Here is a 25,259-nt window from a genome sequence, read left to right as displayed (position 1 = left end):
AGTTTTTCCTCCCCATTTTTTCAAATTTCAGTTGTTTGAAAACGCAGTTAAACAATCTCACATTGAAAAGAATTTCACTCACATTTCTACCAACCTGAAGAAAGGAATAATGTACGTATGCTATGGCAGAACCATGCCGTCAAAAAACTACATTTCTAGCTTAAGGCAACTTCAGACCTACAGCTTCATGCTACAGAAATAAAACAGTAGACAGAGCCAAAGGGTACAAAGGACATGGTAATAATGGGTAAGCTGTGGAACTGTTGTTCAATGAATCCTACAATATAAGGACTCAAAAAAATTAGAAAAAAGACAGTTTAGCACAGGAAAAAAAACCCCTTTTGTTAAAAAAAACACAGTGAACTTTTAGAGCTTACTGTCACATGAAGTTGTGGAAACAAAGTGTCAAAAGGGTTCAAAATGGTGAATAGATAAATTCACAAACAGGTCCATAAATGGGGAAAAAAAAAAAGGGGGGATAGATGGGAATCTACCTCCCATCCCTAATCCAATGACTGCAGATTGCTGAGGAAATGCAAGCAAAGGGAACCAAAAGCAGCAGCCAGGCTTATGTCATCTCTCAAAGCAACATCTTTTCACCACTCTTTGAGACAGAATACTGGGTTAGATGAACCGTTCTGGAGGGCTGAAGGCAGTATTGCTCATGTTTAATTTACACTGTTTTCACATTGTTAAGAGTTGAAAACAATGCTTATGCCTGCCACTGAACCATGTAAAAAGTCTGGGGCTGACTGTCAAATCATCGATCTGGCCGCAGCTTTACCAGATAGAGATATGAACTTAACAGGTCGGCTGCTGTACTGCAGTTCCTCCCCCTGCTCCCCAAAGGTCTCCCAAAAAATTAACACTGCCTAAGAGTAGGCAGTTTGATCCCCCACCTACATCAAGGAATCCTCTAACCAAAGACAGAAATCAGGTAGAATCAACTCTTAACACATAGATTTTATTTCTGTATTTACAATGCTTAAAATAAAATATATCAGTATCTAGCTATTCCTAATAAATGCAAAAATAGAAAACTTCCCTTTTTAACAAAAGTGCATAAACATAAATAGGAACATGATAACTTTAAAACATACAATGTTATTTCTCAGTGTTTTTACTGTGAAAACATATTTTTAAAACAAGCACCATAATTCATCTTACAGAAGACTTTCCATCAAAGCAGCATCACAGGGCAAAACAAGTAGGACATTAGTACAGAAATGTAGTAGCAAATCTCTGAATATTTTAAATGGCATAAACTGTTATAAATTATCATAAACAATTCTGAAACGGTTCTATTTTTCTGCAATAGCTTTACCACGTAGCCGAATATTAACTGAGCCATATTTGGTCGTCAGCACAACGAAGAGACCTTCAAATTTTCCTTCTGCCTTTGGCTTGAACTGGACTGGCACATTGATGTAATGATGGGATCTGTAAAAAGGCAATTATGTGCATATTCGTTGTTAATAAACAAGTAAATCCTACCAGACAGTGAAATTCTTGTCTCATTTTGATTTTCACTGGAATAGTATACTGAATGTGCACTGGATCATCAAGTTTATTTTTATAGATTTGATCATGTCTTATTCTTCTGAGGGACTTTGATTGTAAAGGTCATTCTTTCCTAGTTATTATACAAACTACTATAATACTTCATTGCTGCCAGTCTACATAAACAAGTTTGGGCTGCCTCTTCGCAATATGGACAGTGCACAAACTATATTTAGAGCAAAGTTACTACATTCCTTCTCTTCAGAGGTCACATGACAAGTGGACTAAAATTTCCAATTCTATCTGAAATTCCACCAGTTTGAAGCTAGTAAAATAATTTCAATCACTTCTAAATGCCTCTGCATTAAGAAGTATTTTGCTGAATCTTTGCAAGTCAATATACCCATCTTCAAAAAGTGTTAAAAAGGTGTAATATAAAATCTTTAAAAGTTATATACTTCCTCTTCTATTCTGATTGCCTAAAAAATACCACATGCAGTGGGTGAATAATGCTCGAGGTTTGGACAATCGCACACTTTGCTGGGTAAAAAACTGTCTGTATGGCCGGGCCCAGAGAGTTGTGGTGAATGGAGTTAAATCCAGTTGGCGGCCGGTCACGAGTGGTGTCCCCCAGGGCTCAGTTTTGGGGCCACTCCTGTTTAACATCTTTATTGATGATCTGGACGAGGAGATCGAGGGCACCCTCAGTCAGTTTGCAGATGACACCAAGCTGGGTGGGAGTGTTGATCTGCTCGAGGGTAGGGAGGCTCTGCAGAGAGACCTGGACAGGCTGGAGCCATGGGCTGAGGCCAACTGGAGGAGTTTCAATCAGGCCAAATGCCGGGGGCTGCCCTTGGGCCACAACAACCCCCAGCAGCGCTACAGGCTTGGGGAGGAGTGGCTGGAGAGCTGCCAGTCACAGAGGGACCTGGGGGTGCTGATTGACAGCCGGCTGAACAGGAGCCAGCAGTGTGCCCAGGTGTCCAAGAAGGCCAATGGCATCCTGGCTTGTGTCAGCAATAGCGTGGCCAGCAGGGACAGGGAAGGGATCTGAGCCCTGTCCTCGGCACTGGTGAGGCCGCCCCTCGATTCCTGTGTTCAGTTTTGGGCCCCTCACTACAAAAAGGACATTGAATGACTCGAGCGTGTCCAGAGAAGGGCAACGCAGCTGGTGCAGGGTCTGGAGCACAGGTCGTAGGAGGAGCGGCTGAGGGAACTGGGGGTGTTTAGTCTGGAGAAGAGGAGGCTGAGGGGAGACCTCATCGCCCTCTACAGCTACCTGAGAGGAAGCTGCAGAGAGCTGGGGGATGAGCCTCTTTAGCCTAGTGGAAAACGACAGGACAAGAGGGAATGGCCTCAAGTTGTGCCAGGGAAAGTTTAGACTAGATATTGGGAAGTATTTCTTTCCAGAACGGGTTGTTAGGTGTTGGAATGGGCTGCCCAGGGAGGTGGTGGAGTCCCCATCCCTGGAGGTGTTTAAGAGTCGGGTCAATTTCGAGCTTAAGGATATGCTGTAGGTGGGAACTGTGCTAGCAGAACGGTTGGACTAGATGATCTCCAGGGTCCTTTCCAACCTAGACAACTCTGTGAATATCTTAAGTATCAAAAGCCTACAGTGAATGTTTTATAAATATAAGCTACAGAAGCAACAAACTGGAAATGCTGAACGGAAGCATACTGGATTCCACGGCTTCCAACAGAAATATCCAGCACTAACAGACAGGTAACAGTAACAGGCACATACTGGAATAAGGGAAAATGAACAGCATCACTTAGTAATACTAACAAAGACAGAAAAGATGTTTTTGTTTTCTTTTATTGTAATTTCAGTCTTCTCCTCTTGACAGTATTTAGTATTATCCAGTGTCCTCTGGAATGGATATTTATAAGTAAACTTATATGTAAGTAGGCTTATTTTCCCTACTTTTTCTTATTTTGTTCCTATCTTTTCATATTCCTTTCCTCTACACTAATCCAACCTATCATAATCAGACTGTGCTCTTACCCTTCTCCTAGATTTGGAAATCATAATATTGGCCCCACATATAAGCCTGATCCCAACCTCATGTCATCTTTAGTGCTAAAATAATCACACTAACACATATTTGGGTTTTGTTTTCATTTGGCTTTTTTTAAACACATCCTGGTGAATCAAGTAACTTAAGAGTACACACTTTCAGAATAAAGACTTGTATGCTACTATATTTTTTCAGTTGGATTAATACAAAACCAAAGCACTAATTAAGTTGTATTAAACGACAATCAACAATACAGCGGAAGAGTACAGCTAGATCAGGGTTTCATGTCTCACAGATTGCCAAGTGTTGTATAACAAACCTGGCACGCTCTTTCTCTTTATCCATCTATAATATATGGGATGAATATATTTACTTGGCTTTATTTAAAAAAAAAATTATAAATTAAGAATATCAGTATGACTATTTAATCTGTAACTGATGTATTATATTAAAAGACATACATTTTAGTAAGAATAGAGTTTGAAGCTGCATACAACCAGGCCATCAGAGAATTTACAAAAATAAAAGTAAATTCAGTAGAAAGTCAGGAGGGATGAACAAGTCTATAAAATTATCTCAAAACTAATATATGTATGGTTCCTTACATATCCTAACACTTACTTGAAAAGAACAGTATAATCAATCTCAAAATTATACTATCAAAAACTCAGCACTAAGTTCCATATCACTTTTAAAGAGAAGGCCAAATCTGGCTGTCAAACACTGATTTCCAGAACACATACTAGATGACCCCAGTGTTACTGAGGCAGAGCACAGTTTCTTTACATATGACAGCTATATTCAATTCCATTTGACCTCTGAATTCAGGTCCATTTGGTTGGTGCTATACACATAATCATCCTTCTCTAAAAGCAGAATTAGTCAGACATTACTTAAGAGTTTGTTTTGTAGCAGTCCATTATTTCTCACAATTGGGATAAAGCTCAACACACTTGAATTTTCATGTTTCCTAATCCAAAGAGAAAGATGCTATTTTAATTTTCTTCAACTAACAAAATGTGAAAGTTCATATTCCAGCTACAACAGCCCTTTGGGCTACCATGTAGCATAACTGTTCTTAGAAATGCAGCAACCTTAGAGATTTTTCTGAAGTACAGTAGCCACGAACTAGTCAAGAATAATAGTGTCAGGACAACCAGAATTCCCCTGCAATTAACTGGATTTTTTCTTACAGAAAAGTTTTACCTTACTTCTCATACTTCTCACTATGCCTGCAACTCAATTAGTCTATCAATACTATATCGCCTTTACAGGCTGTTGCATCAGTTTGAAGTGGTATTTCTAAGTCAGGTATATCTGAAGTCTACTTCATAGATGAACAGATACTGTAGTCCCCTAAACACAGTAGCAGCAATAGGTAAGTTTAAAAAGAACAGTATGGGTAAACTGCATCTACACCATAATAACCAGATCTGTCGTCAACAGATAGTAACTCCTGACACCCAGAATGGTGGCTACTGGAAACAAAAATAATGGCAAGCAAAAAACAGGTTTACCTTCTAGTAATATATGAACTATATACTAGCCTGTAATCAACTTATTTCAGATGGCTTCTGAAGGCAATACAATAAAAATGCCTTCATTTTCGAACCTTTTTTTTAAATAGGCATAACCTGGTAATCCTTCCAGAAACAAAAACCTAGCCAAAGGTTTTTAAAAAGTCAAGTGTTTTTTAAAGTTTCATCCATAATGTTTATAAATCACTTAAGAGTCATCTTGTTAAAGGTACTCTCTTTGCAGGAAAAAAAAAAAAAAAAATCTACTCTGTCAACAAACAAAACTCCTCTTCTGAATGCCAATTCCAGACAAAATTCCTTCCCACCCATTCTTTTCAGGACTTGTAATATTAGCTAAATGACATCTCTCTGGTTAAAAAACAAAATATACACTTTAAAATGTATGGTGAAGATTATTAAAATTCCTTTTTTTTCCCCCCTTACAGTTTTGGTTGCAAGATACTATATTTGGATAAAGGCCATTACTATTTTCAACTGAGCAAGCTGTGGTAAAGGAACCAGTAGTGCTACATATTGGTACTTGTGATGACATAACCAACTGAAGAAGAACTGGCAAGCCACTGTACCAGCTTCTGAAGGTCAGACTCTTGCTTACTAAACACAAATACAAACTTGCAATTCCATTATCCAGATTTGAAACTTGCTTACACAGCATAGCTTTCAAATTTGGCCCTCAAAATGAAGAGCAGGCAAGAGACCACATTTACTACATGACACTTTTTTTGGTTCAAACACACAGGTAGGTGGTACTATTTTTAAACTCTTTTAACATCCCAAGTTCCTGCAAAGAGTTTTCTTACCCAATTACTTCTGAACATTACTTTGTAAGATGTCCAGTTAACCTAGTTCAGAAGGAAACAGTTAACACTGGCTTTCTTGAAATCCTCCTTGATGCTGTTCTCAAATAAAAGCAAGTTAAAGATGTCCTTTTATCACTTTTTTAAAAGCATCTTTCCAAGCCAAGTAACTCTTCTGTGCTTTATGCTCTTAAATGGGAGAGCTTCTTCAGAGAGCTATGTTGACTTCAGGTAAATGAATTTTTAAAAAGCTAGGAAAGGCCAATATTTACAACTGAAGAAAAAAAGAGCTGAAGTTACTAGAAAAATAGGTTGTAGAACATTGTCAGAAGGTGCAGTATATTCCACTGATAACCTTTAGAAACAGTAGACTGAATTTTAAACTTGTTATGTCTACTCTGGATAAAAGCAACAGGAGTTTATCATCTTTCACAGAAAATAATATCAAATAGCTTTTATAGCATTCCTCAAAAATGTTTTTGAAATATCCAAGTATCTTCCAGTGAAATTACTGATTTTTTTTATCCAGGACACTCAAGTCACCCTGTCCTCTGTCTGCAGTTGTACAGCCTCAGACAGATCTAGGCTCTCATCTTTATTTGGATAGATTTTAAATTGGTCACTGCCTCCATAAAAAACTTCTGTGCAGTCTAATGTGACATTTATTAAAAAGATGCCAGTTAAATTGAAACACTGGAACACACGCCTAAGTGGAGTTATAACACTTTGCACTGAAAAGTGGCTTTAAGAAAACCTTGAATGCCTGTGGCTAACACCACCACAGCCCCGTCTTTATAATAAATGCTTAAGTATCATTGGCAAACACAAAACTAGATTAGGAGCAAGTGTATCTAGTTCTATTTATGATTTTGCTCACAATTTCTGGTCTGTATACCCTTAACTTCCCCATCTTTAAAACAGGAACCCATTTAAACACTGAGAACATATGCTGTATGACTTCTAATGAAATGGTTGCGTTTCTGTCTTCCTGACAATCCCACTGTTACAGATGAGCACGTGAGATGCTATACTTCTTGAAGAGATGACTAATAGGACTGTCAAATAACTTGTTGTAATGAACTCAAGATGTCTGGGTTTATTCTGGGGGACTGTTACCACCGACTTGAAAATCCCTTTTATGCAGGTAATATGCTGAAATACTTGGTATGACCAGGCAATTCCACTGGCTGTTCAAACCTTGTATTTGCTGAGAATCTTTGATGCAGCTCTGCAGGTTTGTCAAATTAGAAGCATGATGAAGGCAATTTGCTTGGTCTGTTGTGCAGAAATTATAAATGGAAGGAATGACTTGATTGTGCACAGCATGCCAAATGGTTAAATGAAGCATTAGGCTTAGCATTAAAAGCAGCAGCACTGTTAGAAACAATTTGCAGGGAAGAAATTGGCAGATGCAGAAATAACTGTGTGGGCTCATTCTGCTTCTAACCAAGATTACAGAGTACAGTTTAGCAAAAAAGAAAAAAAGCACACCAAAAACCTTTAACTAGACAGCCAGAATGCTGGATATTTATATCTACATTTTAGCACTGTATGTAGAGAGAAGATATTTATCTTACTGAATTACTTGTTTAATTTTTTTGTTAGGAGAGAATATTAGCATATGCATTACTCACCTTAGAGAGTATTTCGAGTGCTTGACATAGAAAGGCTCTCTGGGACTTAGAAATTTCAGCTGTAATTGAATACAAAATGCTTAAAAGTGCACTATATCTAAGCCTATCATATTCAATTTATGACATGCTTAAGATAAAACAGGTCATTTACAAATACAGCTTTACACAGAGCCAGGGTTTAAAAAGAAAGCTTGCCCACATTTGTGCATAGTAAGGGGGGGGAAAAAAAAAAAAAATAAAAATCACATCGCAAGATTTTAATGAAGTTTAAAAATAAAACAATCAGGGTAATAATAAATCTATGTGAACTATAATCTATTATTTTTTCAGTTACAGGTATATTACAAAAACTCAGTGATTCAGTCAGACAAAAGAAAATAAAAAAATTACTGGAGAGCAAAATTCTTCAATTATAATACTGACTTTTGAAACTAACAAACTAAGATTTGTACTATTGCAATCTTCTGTCAGGAGTTAAAAAACCAGCACAGTTGAACTGTTGGAAGGTCTTAGGAAAATATATTTAAAATAAAGTCTGTCAAACTTACCAACTGTGTTGTAAAGGAATTATTCCGCAAGTTGACCTTCAACATGCATGATTCCCCAACTCTAGTTGGAGGAAAAGTATACAGGTCTTCTGGTGCATAGACCCCTCGAATTACCACATTCTGTCTAATTTGGAAAAGGAATTTCAGGTATTATTTCCTACTTATATGGTCTAGACGTATTGACTGCATATTTCAAGATAACAGGTGTATTTTCTGAGATTAAATCAGGAAAAATAGATACTAAATAGATACTAAAAGCATCAACTCTCTCACAAGTTTTATAGGCAGTACGTTTTAGCCAGAAGATATGAAAGCATCATTGTGGCATAAATATTGGTACATTTCCTTATACACACTTTCATAATCTGAATTCTTTCTCCATATGCTTTACTAGAGAACTAGAATCTTCTCAGAGATGCCATGTTTAATCAAAACATTTTACTCCCTTGCTATATTCACAACATCTCATAGTAAAAGAACTGGCAACTAAGACTAAGGAACAGAAAGGTTAACACATGCAGTACAGTGGTCTTCTCAGAAGTGACTTTACAGTTCTATGGAGTCTCCAAAATGAGAGTATACGAAAAGTATACACAAGATTCTACTGTTGACACCAACTCATTTACAATAGCAAATCATGGTTAGGCAACTTAAAAACCCAACTGAAAATGAAAAATCAAGGGAGGTTAACAATACAAAGCCATTAAGAGGTCTGGTAAGTCTTTTTTTGCAGATGTTTACCCTTCAACTCTTAGAATCACAGGATAATTCAGGTCAGAGGAGACTCAGGAGGTCTCTAGTTGCACCCCCCATCAGGGTCAGCTGCGAGATCAGACCAGGCTGCTCAGCGCTTTGTCCAGTCAGATCCCAAGAACATTCACGGACAGAGACTGCCCAGCCCCTCTGAGCAGCCTGTTCCACCACATAGCTGTCCTAATGGTAAAAAAGGTTTTGGTTCCTCCCCCCACCCCCCACCTTTTACCCAGTTGCAGACTCATTTCAGGTTTTGTCCATACTTACCCTGATTTAATTGTACATGCTTCAGAGTAAACCTTCATTTCTGGTATAACTGGAAGCTCAGTTTTTGTGAGAGCACTTGCAGAAGCTTTCACAATTGAAGCTTCATTTTCTGTTTTAGCACCCTATTGGCAAAAATAGAGAAGCCTTTAAACTTTGCATTAAAAACCATTTAAGTACTCAAGTATGTAAGTCATTTCCCTTACCCAATCCAAGACTTTTTATTTAAAGTATCATCTTCCAGGAACAGTAAAGTCTGGATCATTGAGACAGAAGTAATGATTTAGGAGGAATACTTTAACAGGCTTCTGTGTCTTATGAATACTTTGTTACAAGCCAGTTCACAACCACCTAGCAGCACAGGTGGAAACTTGAGAAAGCTGCTAGCAACAAAGATTTTACTAAAAGCCAAAACGAAAAACAATTCCTCTGCAGATATTCTGCCCATATGCCTCAAGAACAGCAAAGTCGGCTAAACAACTGCTCAGAAAGAAGGAATGTGTAAGTCATCATTATAATTTGAATTCTGTCAACAGCAAAAAGCTTTATAATAATTTTCTATTATGAACAACACATCCCTCTCAAAGAAAGGTCTCTCCAGAGAAATAGAATCTGATAATGCATTATATGAAAATTGTTACATTCAGAAATTAGGCCAAAGTATTTGCCATAGTCAGGATATAAGACAACCAGATAACCCTAAGGAAGTACTCTGTCAAGTAGCCAATCTCAAATTCTGCATTGTTTAACCAATCTAGCCAGGTACTGTTTGGAGCCTCTTGGATCACACCACCTTAAAGTCAGAGAACCAAAAGAACCTCCTACACTTATGGTCGTACAATGTTATCTTAGTTTTTGAAACTGTGCTGACGTTTTAGACAGGCAGTTGATTCCCTCACACACGAAAGATTAAAAAAATAGATTAATCTTCAATAGAACTGCTATGACAAACTTGTCTTTTAGACATTCCTTTCTTCTACTGAAAGAGCTGCTAATCAGTCTGTCAGAAATAGCAGCAGCCAAAAAAAAAAAATCTTCATTTAAAATAATATTTTTCAGTTGCCAATAACCCATGAACTGCAGTAGAACCCAATACATAAAGACAAGAAAGAATCTGTACATGTGTCTTGTTTCAAGAGCTTTTAACTTTCCATGTAGTAAAAAATTATGGGTGTCATGCCTCACTGTTATCATTCAAATTCTAATTTATCAATATGGCAAGTTTACTGCATGAGAACAAGGCACATTATGGAAAAATATCAGAAGTTCCCCCAGTCTTTAGAAGGGCATCTTGAAGTACTGTGTGCTTTCCCAGAGCTCCTACTGACTGTTCCCATTTCAAATAAAAGCGGTATGTTAACACTGTCCAGATGGTTACAACTGAGTGCAGTTGTTCCAAAGCAACCTCAGGACCATAGAGATTTGTTTAGCTTTAAAATTGGAATTATTTTGCTCACAGAGCTCAAAAAGATTTTTCCTTCTCTCACTCGTAGGATACCCAAAGATGAAGCTTTGTACTGCTGATAATAATCAAATCAGGACTCTTGGTTAGCAGTATGCTTTGTGTTAAGTATTAAGAAATTCAGCTGTGTTGCAAAATGAAACATTAAAAAGGTATATAGTTATGCAGCTAAAGTACATAAACCATGTAAACTAAGAAGTGGCATGCACTTAACATTTGTCCTATCTTCAAACAACAGCAGGGATTCTTCATGCAGTCCTCAAATTTCTATATGGTAAAGGAGCAATCAGAACTTATGTGCTGCCTCAGCCTTCAGGCAGGTTCTTGCTAGTTCCTTGTCTCACCCAGAAAGGACCAGTAATTAGACCGAAATGACAACCTGAGACGTCTGTGCACAATGATGATACTCATTCTTAGCTCAATGATCTCAGAATAATACCTCATGGCAGCCTAACAAATGTTTCTCTGAAAAAGAAAAAACTAAGTTTGAATGGCCAGTGTCAAAAGGTTGGGGCAGCAAAGCACACGTAGAATCCCTCCCTTTTTTATCTATGGGATCAGTTCCGGAGACGTGCCTTCTGAGCTCTTGACTATGGTTTCCACGGGCGGAGACTGCAAATGCATGCAGAGCATAATCAAAGTCACAGTTTTTCAGATTTTTCAGGAAAAAATGAAAATGATACCACTGATATTCTTAACTTCACTTTGTTCTTTCAGTTCTTTCCTGAGCTCTTTCAAATATTTCATTTCTTTTGAAACAGTGCTATAAATAAATACCACTCAGTCACTGAATGAGTGTGAATGAATGACAGTCAGTCAGTCAGTCTTCCCACTGCATGCCATCAAAAGTCACATTAACCAGAGCCATAGACCTCTGCCTCAGAAAACCTAGCAGGATCTAAGTCCTTTTCAAACTGTAGTAACACAGTCTAAATTCTTGATGCCTAGGACATAATAGACTGCTGACTTGTCTTCTCAACTAAAAGTGGAGCTGATGAAAAAGCTACAACAATCTAAGTAAAGGTTCTGTGTTGACACCCCTTCCAAACAAATGTATAGTTCCTTACCTAGTCAATAAACAAAGTATTGCCCTTTCAACTCTTTTTCAAAGTGATCATGACACATTGCAAATATTTTCTACAAATTTTTTCCCCATATGCACAAATAGATGCTGGAATGATCTAATTGTTAAAAGCTTTGAGAAAAAAAACACCACAAATCTGACATGGTAGTTCAAAAAACATTAATATCAAGTTGTGCTGCTCAACAACCAGTCACATTTTAAGAAAAGAATTCTTCAAAACTGTAAATTTCTGATAGAATTCATCTTCTCTCAATTTCAACTAACTTTCAACAGACAAACGACACATTTTCCTCATTTTAAGGAAAATTATGTTCAAAGAATTAGATGAAAGCTGAGTAAAACCCCCTCCTAAAACAAACATTATGCAGATCTCATTCTTCATACCCAAATCAGAAGTTACTGAAAATAAAAAGTAAGGTACCCCAGCAAGAAGGATAAATAAGGTCCCTACTAGTGAAACAGGCTTGGTACTCTAAAGAAAGATCTCAATTCCTTACCTGGGCTCCTCAGAAAAATCAAGACAAACTCTCTGGAGAAGACTGCAAAGTATATATAGCAGTCATCCGATACTGAACGTACAAAGCTCTTCATATTCAGCTCATTTAACTTATCATTAGAATTAACTCTATACTAACTGTAATAGATCCTCCATCCTATGTAGACTCCTCTTGTATAAATGGTGAGGTAGGGATTAAAAGCAAGGTAAGGAGTGAGAGCAAATAAAACCAGTTCTAACTCCCAAACCTCTTCTTCCAAGTCTCACCATAAAATTAAAGCTAAGGAACAACAGGGGAGCAACAGAGAGCTCAAATTCAATCATTCCCATGTACAAAACCCAAAAATCACCCCCATCTACATTGTTACTCTGATAAAATACTCGAATAGATTCTATCAGAGACACATCCATACCTCCAATATGTATATTTGAAAATTCCAATAATGCATTAAGTTATATATTATAGCAAAGGTCAGTTACTTTGTTTTCTATTTACAAAAATAAAACTAATCCTCTTAGTGTCTGATACCAACAAATCTGCATCTACAGAAACAATTCCCAAAGAAGGCAGGTTTGTCTCTACTTTCTTTGAGCAAAATAAAATTTTGTGTCTTAAATGGCAAAAGATAATGCATTATCAGATAAGCAAGATGAAAAAGGTATTTCTGTAACGTAAGAAAAACAGTACAGTGTAGACCAACAAAAATATCAGCAGGGTTTCTTTTCAGAATATGCCAGTGCATATCAGAAAGAATACTGTATAGTAAAATTAAGATGTTATCAAGGCTGTCTATCAGGACAGCATTTATAGCATTTAAATACTCACTGCTCCAGAAAGCTGAAATTTTAATTTGTGTTTCCAACTAGGTTTTTCAACTGGATGACACTCAAGGTCCCAGAACTGTGAGTAATCCCCTTTATCTCTAGGTAAAAAGACTACAGCAACCTAACAAAACAAGAGAAAAATTTTGCAGAAGCTTATTAATATAATCTATACAACTTCACAATTCGACCTAAATAAAGTTACAGTTAAGCCAGCACAAAATTTCCACACTACAGAACACACAATCCACACACAGGTGATCTTGCAGAAAACAATACAGCTTATCCGCCTCTGCCCACAAGAAGAAAAGTTTTGAAGAAATACATTGTGCAAGCAATCTCAAACAAAATTTGAGTCCAGCTAATCTGCTTCAAGTGCTTGCACAATTATTTCTATTAGTAAAACGGGGAGAAGGGGACCAGAAGAAAGATGTGCAGCTCAAAGACAGTAATACCTTCCTTCACCTGTCAACTAAGCTGTGAATAACTGTGCTCCTCCAGCTCCAAGTCTGTAAGCACATCATGCTACAACCACTAGAAGGCCTGAAGTTTAAACCAACTTGCAGGCTATTCATTTGATCATCCTCAAAGGTCATCTATGCAACAAAGGCTCATCTCCATCTAGCACTGTGCCAGGTTAATTCAAGAGTAATTACATCGTTCTCAGAGTTGAGGTTGGGAGAAGAAAGAGAAGTGGAGCAGCAGATTAGATCACTACAACTATATCTAATTAGCCAAATATTACCATACCCACTGCAAAAAAGCAGCAAAACATTATAGCACTGTACCTTAACAGCTCCAGCCAACAGCCTGACATAGCAACAATGTAAATGTTTTTCAAATAGGCCTGAACTAGGATGGCTAAGGCAAACGACTGTTTAAATTCAAATAATGGTTTTCAATATTAAGAAATAACTATAGAACTAAGCTTTTTATGTCTTGTAAATAGATTACAAATTGCATCATCATAGAAATAATGTATTTAAGCAATGTCACAATAATCCATGAAGATGGACAGAATTGAAGTAGCATTCAGGGAGAAGGTGAAGGACAAAAAACCCATAGAAACCCACTCAGTACGCCCTTGGATTTGCTTTATAATTGTGGTTATGAAACCCTCTACTGGCCAGGAGATAAAACTGCAAGTCAAATGAAACCAGTTTTAGGAACAGCCAACTGTTCTTGAACAAGTATAACAAGACTGCTTCTAAGGGAGGGAAACCAGTTCTCACACCAGTTTCCTAAGAACCCAGTATTATCTGCGTTTTTCTTGTGGATTTTTACAAAACAATAACAATTTTCTATTCTAGAATAATTTATCTTTTAAAATCCAAAAAAAAAACCAAAACAAAAAATACCACCATGTCAAAGTCAAACCACATACTGCATGATTTCTTAGAATCAACTCAGCTGATATAACAGCTGCGCTAAGTAGACACTGACTACCTGATACACTCCAGAAACCAATTTTGGAAGGCCAACATTTTATCATTATCAGAAAGTCTGACCAGCTTCAAAAATTCAACTGTTATTTCAGAGAATTTCTCATGCAAGAGCCTATTTTACAACTGAAATACATTAATATGCTTGAAATACTTATAAATGTCAGTTTACCTTCCCTTCTCTGTGAGCTTCTAGAGTACCAGAAACATGGGAAAATCTGAAAACGGAGTAGGTAACCCTATACACAGAGGCAGTTCCATCCACGTCCTGCAGAGAAAGTTATGAGTCAGTTTCAGAAAGCAAAGGGGGGGGGGGCTGTGGATGTTGTCTACCTTGACTTCAGGCAGGCCTTTGACACCATTTCCCACAGCATTCTCCTGGAGAAACTGGCTGCTCACGGCTTGGATGGGCACATGCTTCGCTGAGTAAAAAACTGTCTGTATGGCCAGGCCCAGAGAGTTGTGGTGAATGGAGTTAAATCCAGTTGGCGGCCGGTCACGAGTGGTGTCCCCCAGGACTCAGTGTTGGGGCCACTCCTGTTTAACATCTTTATTGATGATCTAGACGAGGGGATCGAGTGCACCCTCAGTCAGTTTGCAGATGACACCAAGTTGGGTGGGAGTGTTGATCTGCTCGAGGGTAGGGAGGCTCTGCAGAGAGACCTGGACAGGCTGGAGCCATGGGCTGAGGCCAACTGGAGGAGTTTCAATAAGGCCAAATGCCGGGGGCTGCCCTTGGGCCACAACAACCCCCAGCAGCGCTACAGGCTTGGGGAGGAGTGGCTGGAGAGCTGCCAGTCACAGAGGGACCTGGGGGTGCTGATTGACAGCTGTCTGAACAGGAGCCAGCAGTGTGCCCAGGTGGCCAAGAAGGCCAATGGCATCCTGGCTTGTGTCAGCAATAGCGTGGCCAGCAGGGACAGGGAAGGGATCTGAGCCCTGTCCTCGGCACTGGTGAGGCCGCCCCTCGATTCCTGTGTTCAGTTTTGGGCCCCTCACTACAAAAAGGACATTGAATGACTCGAGCGTGTCCAGAGAAGGGCAACGCAGCTGGTGCAGGGTCTGGAGCACAGGTCGTACGAGGAGCGGCTGAGGGAACTGGGGGTGTTTAGTCTGGAGAAGAGAAGGCTGAGGGGAGACCTCATGGCCCTCTACAGCTACCTGAGAGGAGGTTGCAGAGATGGGGATGAGTCTCTTCAACCAAGTAACAAGCGACAGGACAAGAGGGAATGGCCTCAAGTTGCGCCAGGGAAAGTTTAGACTCAATATTAGGAAGCATTTCTTTCCAGAACGGGTAGTTAGGCATTGGAATGGGCTGCCCAGGGCAGTGGTGCAGTCCCCATCCCTAGAGTCGGGTCGACATAGCGCTGAGGGATCTGGTGTAGTCGAGAACAGTCAGTGTGAGGTTAATGGTTGAACTAGATGACCTTCAAGGTCTTTTCCAACCCAGATGATTCTGTGACTACTGACTTCCAGTTTAGAAGTGGTGCACTGCCTGCAATATGGTACACTCAGTCTTCTGGGCTACAGCTAAGAGTGCTACATAACCATTTTTCTTCATTTCACAGCAACAGACCATAATAATTCTAGCATAAAAATCAAAGTGACCATCACAGCATTTCAGACTATCAAAAAAAAAAAATCAGGAAGCATTTATAAATATCAGTGGCACAGCTACAGTAATTACACAAGCGACAGCAGTGTAATATCCTTAAATTTGTATTTAGTCTTAAATCCTAACTTAAATTACCTACAGAGATACCATGTACAGTGTAACTCCAGCAGCACAAGTCTCAATACAAGGCAAGTCCAGCATTCTGGAGTCAAAAGGGACACACACCTTTCATGTATGCTTGACTACTTAATGAAATCCAGATGAGGATACTGGATAAGCACAAGCAAACTCTAAACTAGTAAGTGAACCAGAAATTGTCCCACAGAGCATTGACTGATTCACAGTCAGGAAACACATTTGAGATGGAAAAAAAACCAAACCAGTAGAACATTTCCCTGATATGGACACAGGCAAAAAGAAAATTTGTAACTGAGCTCATGCTCAAACATATATTCTTTGAGAGGATGGACAGAGAAAGAGCAGCAGTAAGAGAGAAGAAAAAAAACCCAAGAGATTTGCGTAAAACTACCAACGCGAGCATTCACTCACTTTAACATAGGGTGGTGCAAAAGACGACAAGTGCCACTTCACGTTTTCATCCCCTTTATTCTCCATTTCCAGATAACTCTCTAGAAAAGAAATATTGGACTAATATATGAAATGTTTTTGTTCAAGTGTTCAAGTATCTTCAGTGGAAAGAGATTAAACAGCAAGACACCCAGCAGTTTAATGGAAACAATGCTCATGATGCCAACTCCAAGAGCAGACTCAAACAAAGCACACTGTCATAAAATTCTTGAAAGCTTAGACAAAAGAAATTTGGAAGTAAAATCTTCTAGTGAAGAACCGTATTGAAAGTGTCTACAAGAAATAAAGTGAGACCTAAATCTCACTCTAAACAACCCTAAAACAATAACAGATAATCCTCTAAAAGAACCTGAAGAATATAATTTGATACTACGTGAATGTATTGCTGGTAGTAGGAAATGAGCTCATATAAATACAGCACGTGACAAATAGAGATCTAAGTCACCTCCAGCAGTCTCAGTTTATTGCATTCAGGTTTTTGGCAGATACCTTCACGTACCAGTGCACAATACCAAAAACACCCCACAAGATATCCAACTCCTTTCCAATATTTTTTTTTTTTTACTTTTTGATCTACACTTTGACTGTTCAAGGAGAAAAGACTGACAGCATTCTAGTTTGGGACCAACGAAATAAAGCTACATCAAATAAAATCTGTTCTCATCCTAGTAAGGATTTATTACTCAGCACACACACAAATATATAAATATGTGTGTGTGTATATATATATATATATATATATATATATATATATATGAAACCTCAATAAAAAGCTTATGTTTACTTGCAGAAAGGAAAACAACTCACTGACATTATCAGAAAATCCCAACTGTGATAAGCCTATTTCACACCTTGAAATGTGCCTCTTGGTAAGACTCAACAGGACATTTTTAAGATCATCTCAGCCTAGGGTAGCACTTCAGGAAGTTAAACTGCATATGTATTATATGTGACTTTTATAAAAATAGGAAAGGAAAGCAGTGTTATACTCCTCTTTCCTAAGTGTAGCAAAAACCTGTAGATATAAGTTGATAAAGTAAGCCTTGAAAGTTCTAAAGTCTGTTAAATAAAAATATAACATCAGTGAATCGTTTAAAATAAACTCATTACTTCAAAAAGAAAACTAAGTACTACCAAAAAACCCTGGTATCTAGATAACAGAATGACAGTTTTGTACAGCATTTTGAAGAATCTTAAGCGTTACTGGAATTACAAGTACCGACTGAGGATATGAGACTCCATTATCGACAGCGTCCTCCTTGATCATTAAGTACAAGACAAAGATGTCCAGACTCACAGATGACATGCCGACTGTCTGAAGGAAGAGCACTTATTTCTCTGCTAAATGCAAATAGATTTAGCTCACACTTTAGGGACACATTCACAGATGAGGAGAATAGGTCTACTGCAAAAATGCATTGACTTAAAAGAGCTTCAACAAAATGCAGTAACCTCAGAGTGCCTTCTTTGCCCGGGCATAGATGGTTGCATTCATCATAGTTGCTTTAAAAAACTGGCAAATTCCCTGTCTGTATGCCAACCTATCTGTGGGAAAAAGTGTAGCTATACTGCATAAAGAAAAATGGGGGGGGGGGGGAGGGAAAGACTTCTGAAAAGAGTTCCATCACAAGGAATAACATTTCAAACTTAAGAGGGAACTGGTCAATCACACTTATCAGACTAAAAGAACAAAAACAAAGTCAAGGCATCCAAGTTCCCAAACACACAATAGAGTACACAAAACCTCTGAACACAAGATACTACAGATGTTGCATTTACTAAGTGAGCAATATTACCTGAGCTTTGGCCAGGTCTTGTTTTAGGAAAAACAACGGTTCTGTTCTTTATTTTCATTTTTGTTAGAGGGAGCACTGAGAGAGGTTTTGCCACATGAACAGTAGGACTTCCAGACTGTGAAGTAAATATACCATGTCTTCTAGATGGAAAGTCTGCTCCAGACACACTCTCTGAGACTGCCTCTTGAATCTGCACTTTAATAAGCTTTGGGCACAATTTGGAGAAAAAGAAAGATTTAAGTAAGCATTGATATATTAATTAGTCAAACTATTTATCCCTATTTTCTTGAGCTGTAAGAACTCGTTGTTCAGCTTTACATTTCAACAGAGAAACTATCTCATATGTTAAATCACCAGGTCTCCTCTAACTTCAGTTCAACATTTTAAAATTTTTAGGACAAGTTTAACTTTGGAGAATAGGAATATTTACTGAAATTTTGCTGTCCAGACGTTTTAATTCAATAGGAATAATAACTTAAACTAGTTAAATGTAATTGACAACAACTGCAGTATTCTGTGCTTGCAGAGAATGGGAACAGGACTGCCTCACACAGAACAAGCTTTAAGTTTGCTTCTGCTACCTAATTAGCACTTCTAAAAACTTCAGTTAATGCTAGTAAAATCTTAGTGTGTTTTTGCTTAACTGGATAAGTAGCAAAGAAATGTCAAAAGCATTATCGGATCTCTTACAATTTGATTGGGTTTGCTACATTCTCTACTTTTGTCCTAGTAGGTTTCTTCTGTTAAAGTCTTTTCTCATATTGTAGAGTCTAATATAGTTACCTATGTCCACAGTCTCCACTTTCTTCTCAACTCTTTTCAACAGCCTCCCTGTTTGTTTGGCTTTTAAGGCAGTTTCCAATTCCGTATCATACCTCACCTTCCTCCATCAAGAATTAAAGTAGGTAGATATGCTGTTTTATCCTTTCAGTTTCTTTTATTTCCCTCTCAATGTATTGTTTTAAGTAACACAAAGTACATACTGAATGTAAAAATTAAAAAAACCCAGGCGTCTATTTCTCTGGAGGAGATTACCAACGAGTCCTCCTGCTTTTACACTGATGAAAGAAGAAAGTGTTTGGCTTCATAAATTTTATTTATATGCTTTAATTTAATCAAGGGAAAAGTCTTGGATTCAAATGCATGAAGAGCAAGAACCTGTTCTGGATATGCTTTATCACAGACTTGTCAGCCAGAAGCTTAAGTTTACCTTAAAGGAGTTCAAAAGGAGCTATAGTGACTTGTCCAATAAACTCCTTTAACTTCTTTTATTTTAAAATATTATATAGGCTACTATATATGCATGTGTACAAATATATATTTTCCTTTTCCAGAAAATTATGCATAAGGCAGTAGTGGGTATACAGATGCAATTTTGTTGGCAATTCAGCCTAAGTTTTCACATAATGGTATTTCTTCAGAAATGAATGAACTAAGAATCTCAGTTTGCAAAATAGCATCTTAACTATGTTTATTCTTCTCTTTCAAGAGAACTTTACAAATCACAGAGAATAGTGGAGGTTGACAGAACTGCTGTCTCATACCTAAAAGGTTTTAGCAATGTTACTAGACAGTTGCAATCTCAACTTTCAAATAAGCCAGGTACCTTTTGTCCATTATCACAATGGATATAGATTAGGCCACTCCAAGGAATTAATGAAGGCTTTGTGGCAAGTGATGGATTAGGGCTCACCAAAATTAGTGTACTGCTCCTAATAAAGGAAAAAAAAAAAAATATTAGCATGATCGTCAGAGTAGAATGAGTATCTACAACAGATCTCACTAGTCCCCTCCCAAAATAAAGGATGCACTTTTAAGGCAGCAAGTGAAGGTGATCTACAGAGAGTTAAATTCAAAGTTTTCAGATATATGTGATCAAGCTTTAGTAGCCAAAAATTTAAAACTTCACACACTTTATAAACTTGTCATTGATGGCTGTAATAAGGGGTCATAGGGAAAGTCTTATCCATTGTTATCATATATGTCTGCTTTACGTAGCCTGACTAGTTGTTTAACTACACGTTTCAGAAAAATAAGCTTCAATACTAGTCAACAAAGGAATTGTACTGTTCAAACAAAGTATACTGCACAAATCACACTTCAAGAATCTCTGAAAAAATTTCTAGTTTTAGAGAAGCAGCTTCCTTTCCTTCCTCCCATCCAGAACTGATCTTAGAAAAAAGAAAAGCCTTTCAATGTTATCAATGCTTTCCATAGTTATGTAGAGTAAGGGATACCTTTGAAAAATATAAACTCATAAACTCACTTGAAGCAGTTATGGCATCACACAGTAATTTGATCAGTGAGAACATAAAATTCTGATCTACAATATTCTATATTCTATACTAGAGACATTTAAATAAATAAGGAAAAAAAATAAGCAATGAAGTATTTTTAAAATGAGTACAAAATTGCTGAAGTAAAGGTCATTGGTTGTATGTTCACAAAAGCACTCAAGCTACACCTGAAGAATTACCTTAAGATGTCATTAGCACACACTTTGCATTTGAAAAGTTTAATGTGGAACAAGATCAGTCCCCACAGGAAAGTCAGTTCCATAATCATTGTCACAATATGACTATCTCTACAAATACCAACTAACAGATGTGAATGCTCTTACAATATTAAATCAGGATACTTATATTTCCTTAAATAATTGTGATTTTTTTTGAATCTCAGCCATTTTTAGAATCTTTTCACTCATGGTTCTCTCTCTCATGTACAAGCTGTGTTCATAAGAATATGATTTACTAAGTACACACACTATCTGTCATTACAAACCATTCTGCTGGTCTACCAGTTTGTCTTTGACATTTACTCAAACTTCTCATGAAAATCCAACTTGTATGGGGTCACATCTGAAGAGTCATATTCAGCCTCAAGACACTACCTTCCAGTACTCACACTGCCATGGAAAGGAGCAGAGCCCAGGGAAGAAACACTTTCCAAAGGCAGATCTCACAGCTTTTGGAGATTCCAACAGACCCTACTCCAAAAGTGCAACTCCTTTCAGAGCACTTACCAATACTCCCAACACTGAGGCACAGCAACGTGCCAGATGCTAGTTTCAGTTTGCCTCCACAAAAAAATCTCCTGGAATGCTACCAAATTCGGTAGGGACTCAGGACTTTGTTATTCCACATTCAGGCAGAGGTTGCCTTCAGCTCATTCCATGGACCTTAAGGGGTTTAGTCAAGGTGAAACAAGGGGTGGTCAGCTTGCTCTAGCAAGGCAGTCAGTCCTTGATCTTAGGACCATCTTTCACCATCACTGAGAAATCAGACCTCCTTTTCTGGCCTATATCAGTTCAAGAATTCTGTCAGCCCAGCCATCGCAATGCATTGTATAAAAGATTCTGGCTGGCTCCTGTCCTGACAGGATGACTGCTCTTGGCACTGCAGGCAGATGGCCACGGAAAGTAGAAAACTGGGCAAGTGCAGCTTGCTGTGCTTAAGTTAGCTGTTCCCACGGGTCTGTTCCCTACTTGCAGGCCTCTGTTTTTGATCCAGACTACTTACTTGGACTCAACATGTGAGGTTTCAGCTCATTCTTTCCAATGAAGGGAACATGTTTTAAAATTATGCAGTGCAAGAAAATTGCTTGCAGAAGGCCTTCAATTCCCTCTTCTTAAGAAATCATTCCAGACAGTCCTGAATTTAGGGTATGAGACAGTCAAGATGTCCTTACTTTCACAGCTACTGGAAAGTTGATCATTGTTATCTCTTTTTGAAACTGTTGTTCTCAGCACTGATTGAATCTGCAGGGAGTGGCAGATACCCTAGTCCTTCCAGAGAATCCTCTTTATTTTGTTATCACTAGTGATGAGAGTTCCGCAGCAATACATCCAAGAATTTACATCTGTATGAATATGGAATTAGTGTTTAAATGTATCATATCTTGCACAGTGATGCAGGACTGAAAAGTATCTGCTTTGGGCAAGCATCTACAATGTTCAAGCAAGTACTGAAATAACACTGAAAGCAAAACCTACTTTTTGTGGAACATGAGACTTTTTTTTTTTTTTTTTTTTTTTTTTTAAGATGAGAATAGCTTAATAACAGGATCTTAAGAGCCCTTCTGAACTGACCTTAAAAAACACCCAAAAATTTGTAAGTGAGAAGTGGTCAGAACTTTCAAGCATTTTATTGTGAAAGATATTATTGACATCTGTGAGAGGTCTCACACACACCAGTTCCAAAATACTGCTAATTAAGACACAGGTGACCTGACATTGGCTTGTCAATCTTTTCATACCTACATATAGTGAGAAACCAAAGGCCGAGTGGCAAGAAAGTTTTGTCAGAAGACAAAAAAAACCCACAATCAAGTTCTGATTAGTATCAGCACATTTGCAAAACAAAACTCTTAAGTCCCCAAAAAGAAGCATTCTGAGAACTGTTCTTGGGTTGGTTGGTCTGTTTGTTGGTGAAGGGAGAAACAAGTCTTCTTTGGTTTTAAACAAAGAGGTCATTTTTAAACAAAAAACTATCACGAAAGGAGATTTTTAAAACTTCAGCTTTGTTGACCATCCAAGCTCATGGAACATTATGCAACAATAATAGTATTTTCAGGCACATCAAATTCCTAGCCTCCAGGTAACTTTGTTGGTTGCAGAAGAACATTCCCCCTACAGAGAACTACAAAAGGATAAGGTCCTAAAATATAAACGCTAGATTTGCATGTTAGTTGACAAAAAGACTATACCCTGGAAAACTAACTAACTAGGTAGTTCCAGGGTATAGTCTAAACAAACTAAAATAAATACCTAAAAACTAACTAAAATAGCTAAAGAATTGAGTTAATTTAGGAAACTAAAAATAAATTCCTCCAAAATCTCACCACACTTTTACACATAAAGGAAACCTAGGAGAAGAAACTTACCCTGGTTCAATAACTCCATGTTGCGGGGTTATAGTAAGGCAGTGAGCTGGCCATGAAAGCTCAAATGTCAACATCCTATTAGAATTGTTGACAATTTGTACATGTCCAGTGTCTGCTGTTCCACCTGTAACACAAAAAAAGTGTAAGAACCTAACATGTACAAAAACTCACTGAAGTGCCCAAGATTCAGAGATGCACTAATTAAGATGAAGCATTTTCTGCCCAATTTTCACCTTCACAATGCTTTAAAGTCTTCATAGGTATGCAGTGCACATTATATGTATACACACACGGCACACTACCTCTGACACTAATCAAAACTGTGTTCAAACCAAGTTTACTGTTTAGATGTAAAACTACTGCAGCAAGATTATTGGCCAAGTCCCATTTACAAACACAAAATAATTACAAACATAGCATGCAGTACAGTTAATATTGGAATAGTTATTTTATTAACTTCAAAAAATACTTACTAATAGAAGGAGATGTCAAAGTCAAATACTCAGGGTTAACAGACCAAGTCTGTTGAGCATCTGATTTATTCTGAGCCAGATCATCAGTTTTTACAGGTAATGGAGGACCCTGAGGCCCTTTAACGGGAAGAACATCCAAAGCTGCATTGATGTATCTAACAGAGTTCTCAAACCTGAAAACAGATTGCATTAAGCAAAAGTAATAACAAAAATAATTTATGAGTAATTATAATAGCCTGCTCTTAGTATATCTCAAAATTTGGTACTGATATATAATTATTAAGAAAAATATAATTCAGCAGCTATAGCGTGACACAGCTTTGTCAGAGAATGCTTAGAAGTGGAAGGTACCATTCAGAATGGAAGAGACTAAAATAAACATTTATCTTCAGGTGATAATAAAGTAAAATGCTTTCTCTATATATATTTTATTCAGATTAAGAAAGTACTAGAGGGAGAAATAAGGCAACATAAGTTGTGTTTCAAAGAATGCTGAAGGTCAGTAGGGACACTGTAGAACACCTAGTCCAACATCCCGGCTCAAAGCAGAGTTAACTACAGCAGGATACTCAGGACATTGTCCAGTCACATTCTGAATTTCTCCACAGACTTTACAACCCATTTGGGCAACCTGTTCCAGTGTCTGACCACCCTCACTAGAAAAAAAAAAAAGTTTTTTCTCGCATTTAAATTGAGTTTCTTGCATTTCAGTTTGTCTGCTGACTCTTGTCCTGTCACTGAACACCACTGGGAAGACTTTGTCTTCCTCCTCTTTACTTCTCTATCAGGTACTTACACACATTGGTAAGACCCTCCTCCCTGCTTAAGCCTTCTCTACTCAACACTAAACAAAACCACCTCTTGGTCTCTCTCCTTGCAAGACAGATGCTCCGATCCCTTCATCATCTTCATGGCCTAGAATTTCACACCTTTGTTTGCAAAATACATGGCAGGTAAGCTCATACACGAGTAAGCTAAGAAGCTGTTATTTTAGGATTCAGCATATTCTCTGAAGTTAAAAGCTTAACTAGCAAGAAGTTGGATTTTAAATACTAAAATAAAAGCAAAAATCAACACAAAGAAAAAATAACTTTTGCTCCATGCAACATTGTGCACTGTGCGTACAGCTCTTTTTCCTATTATTTCTACTTCTATTTTTAAAGCTTCTGAGAGTCCCGACTCAGTTCAGGACAGCTGAACTAATGTGTGAGAATTCATCCCTTAAAACAGCAACGGAACCAGGAAGGCAACTGATCCATAATTCCTTGACGTGGAATTTCCTAACAATCAGATTAGTAGTTAACACATTCAGATCTCTTCTAAGAGTTACAGCATACTCAGAAAATGAAGTTCCTCATGATGCTTAGCCATGGAATAAATTCAAATCTAGAAAAACCGATAAGGCTATTGAGTAGAAAAAACAAAAACAAATTACTACCACCAAAGAAGCATCCTACTTGCTGTTGCAGATACTTGTTTCCAGGCTCTAGCTTCACAATCCCACTAGGCCTGACAAACACCTTGCCAGCAGACAAATCTGTCACGTGT

General features: G+C 37.8%; 1 protein-coding gene across 1 annotated transcript in view; it reads right to left on the bottom strand.

The window, feature by feature from the left end:
• Window positions 1–948: 948 nt before the first annotated feature.
• The window catches only part of CEP192 (centrosomal protein 192), an 88,440-nt gene continuing 64,129 nt past the window's right edge, over window positions 949–25,259 (bottom strand). Inside the window, exons 43-53 of the mRNA XM_074897472.1 lie at window positions 23,712–23,884; window positions 23,239–23,362; window positions 19,964–20,069; window positions 18,358–18,562; window positions 16,523–16,602; window positions 14,531–14,626; window positions 12,921–13,040; window positions 9,056–9,177; window positions 8,036–8,159; window positions 7,488–7,546; window positions 949–1,440 (exon numbers count right to left, since the gene is read on the bottom strand). Of these exons, the coding sequence (XP_074753573.1) occupies window positions 1,302–1,440; window positions 7,488–7,546; window positions 8,036–8,159; window positions 9,056–9,177; window positions 12,921–13,040; window positions 14,531–14,626; window positions 16,523–16,602; window positions 18,358–18,562; window positions 19,964–20,069; window positions 23,239–23,362; window positions 23,712–23,884 (1,348 nt within the window). The 3' untranslated portion in view covers window positions 949–1,301. The remainder of the gene's footprint in view (window positions 1,441–7,487; window positions 7,547–8,035; window positions 8,160–9,055; window positions 9,178–12,920; window positions 13,041–14,530; window positions 14,627–16,522; window positions 16,603–18,357; window positions 18,563–19,963; window positions 20,070–23,238; window positions 23,363–23,711; window positions 23,885–25,259) is intronic.

Source organism: Athene noctua, chromosome 2, assembly GCF_965140245.1.
Source record: "Athene noctua chromosome 2, bAthNoc1.hap1.1, whole genome shotgun sequence".
Lineage (NCBI taxonomy): Eukaryota > Metazoa > Chordata > Aves > Strigiformes > Strigidae > Athene > Athene noctua.
Note: the sequence above shows the minus strand (reverse complement) of the source record. Positions and strands in the feature narration are given on the sequence as shown.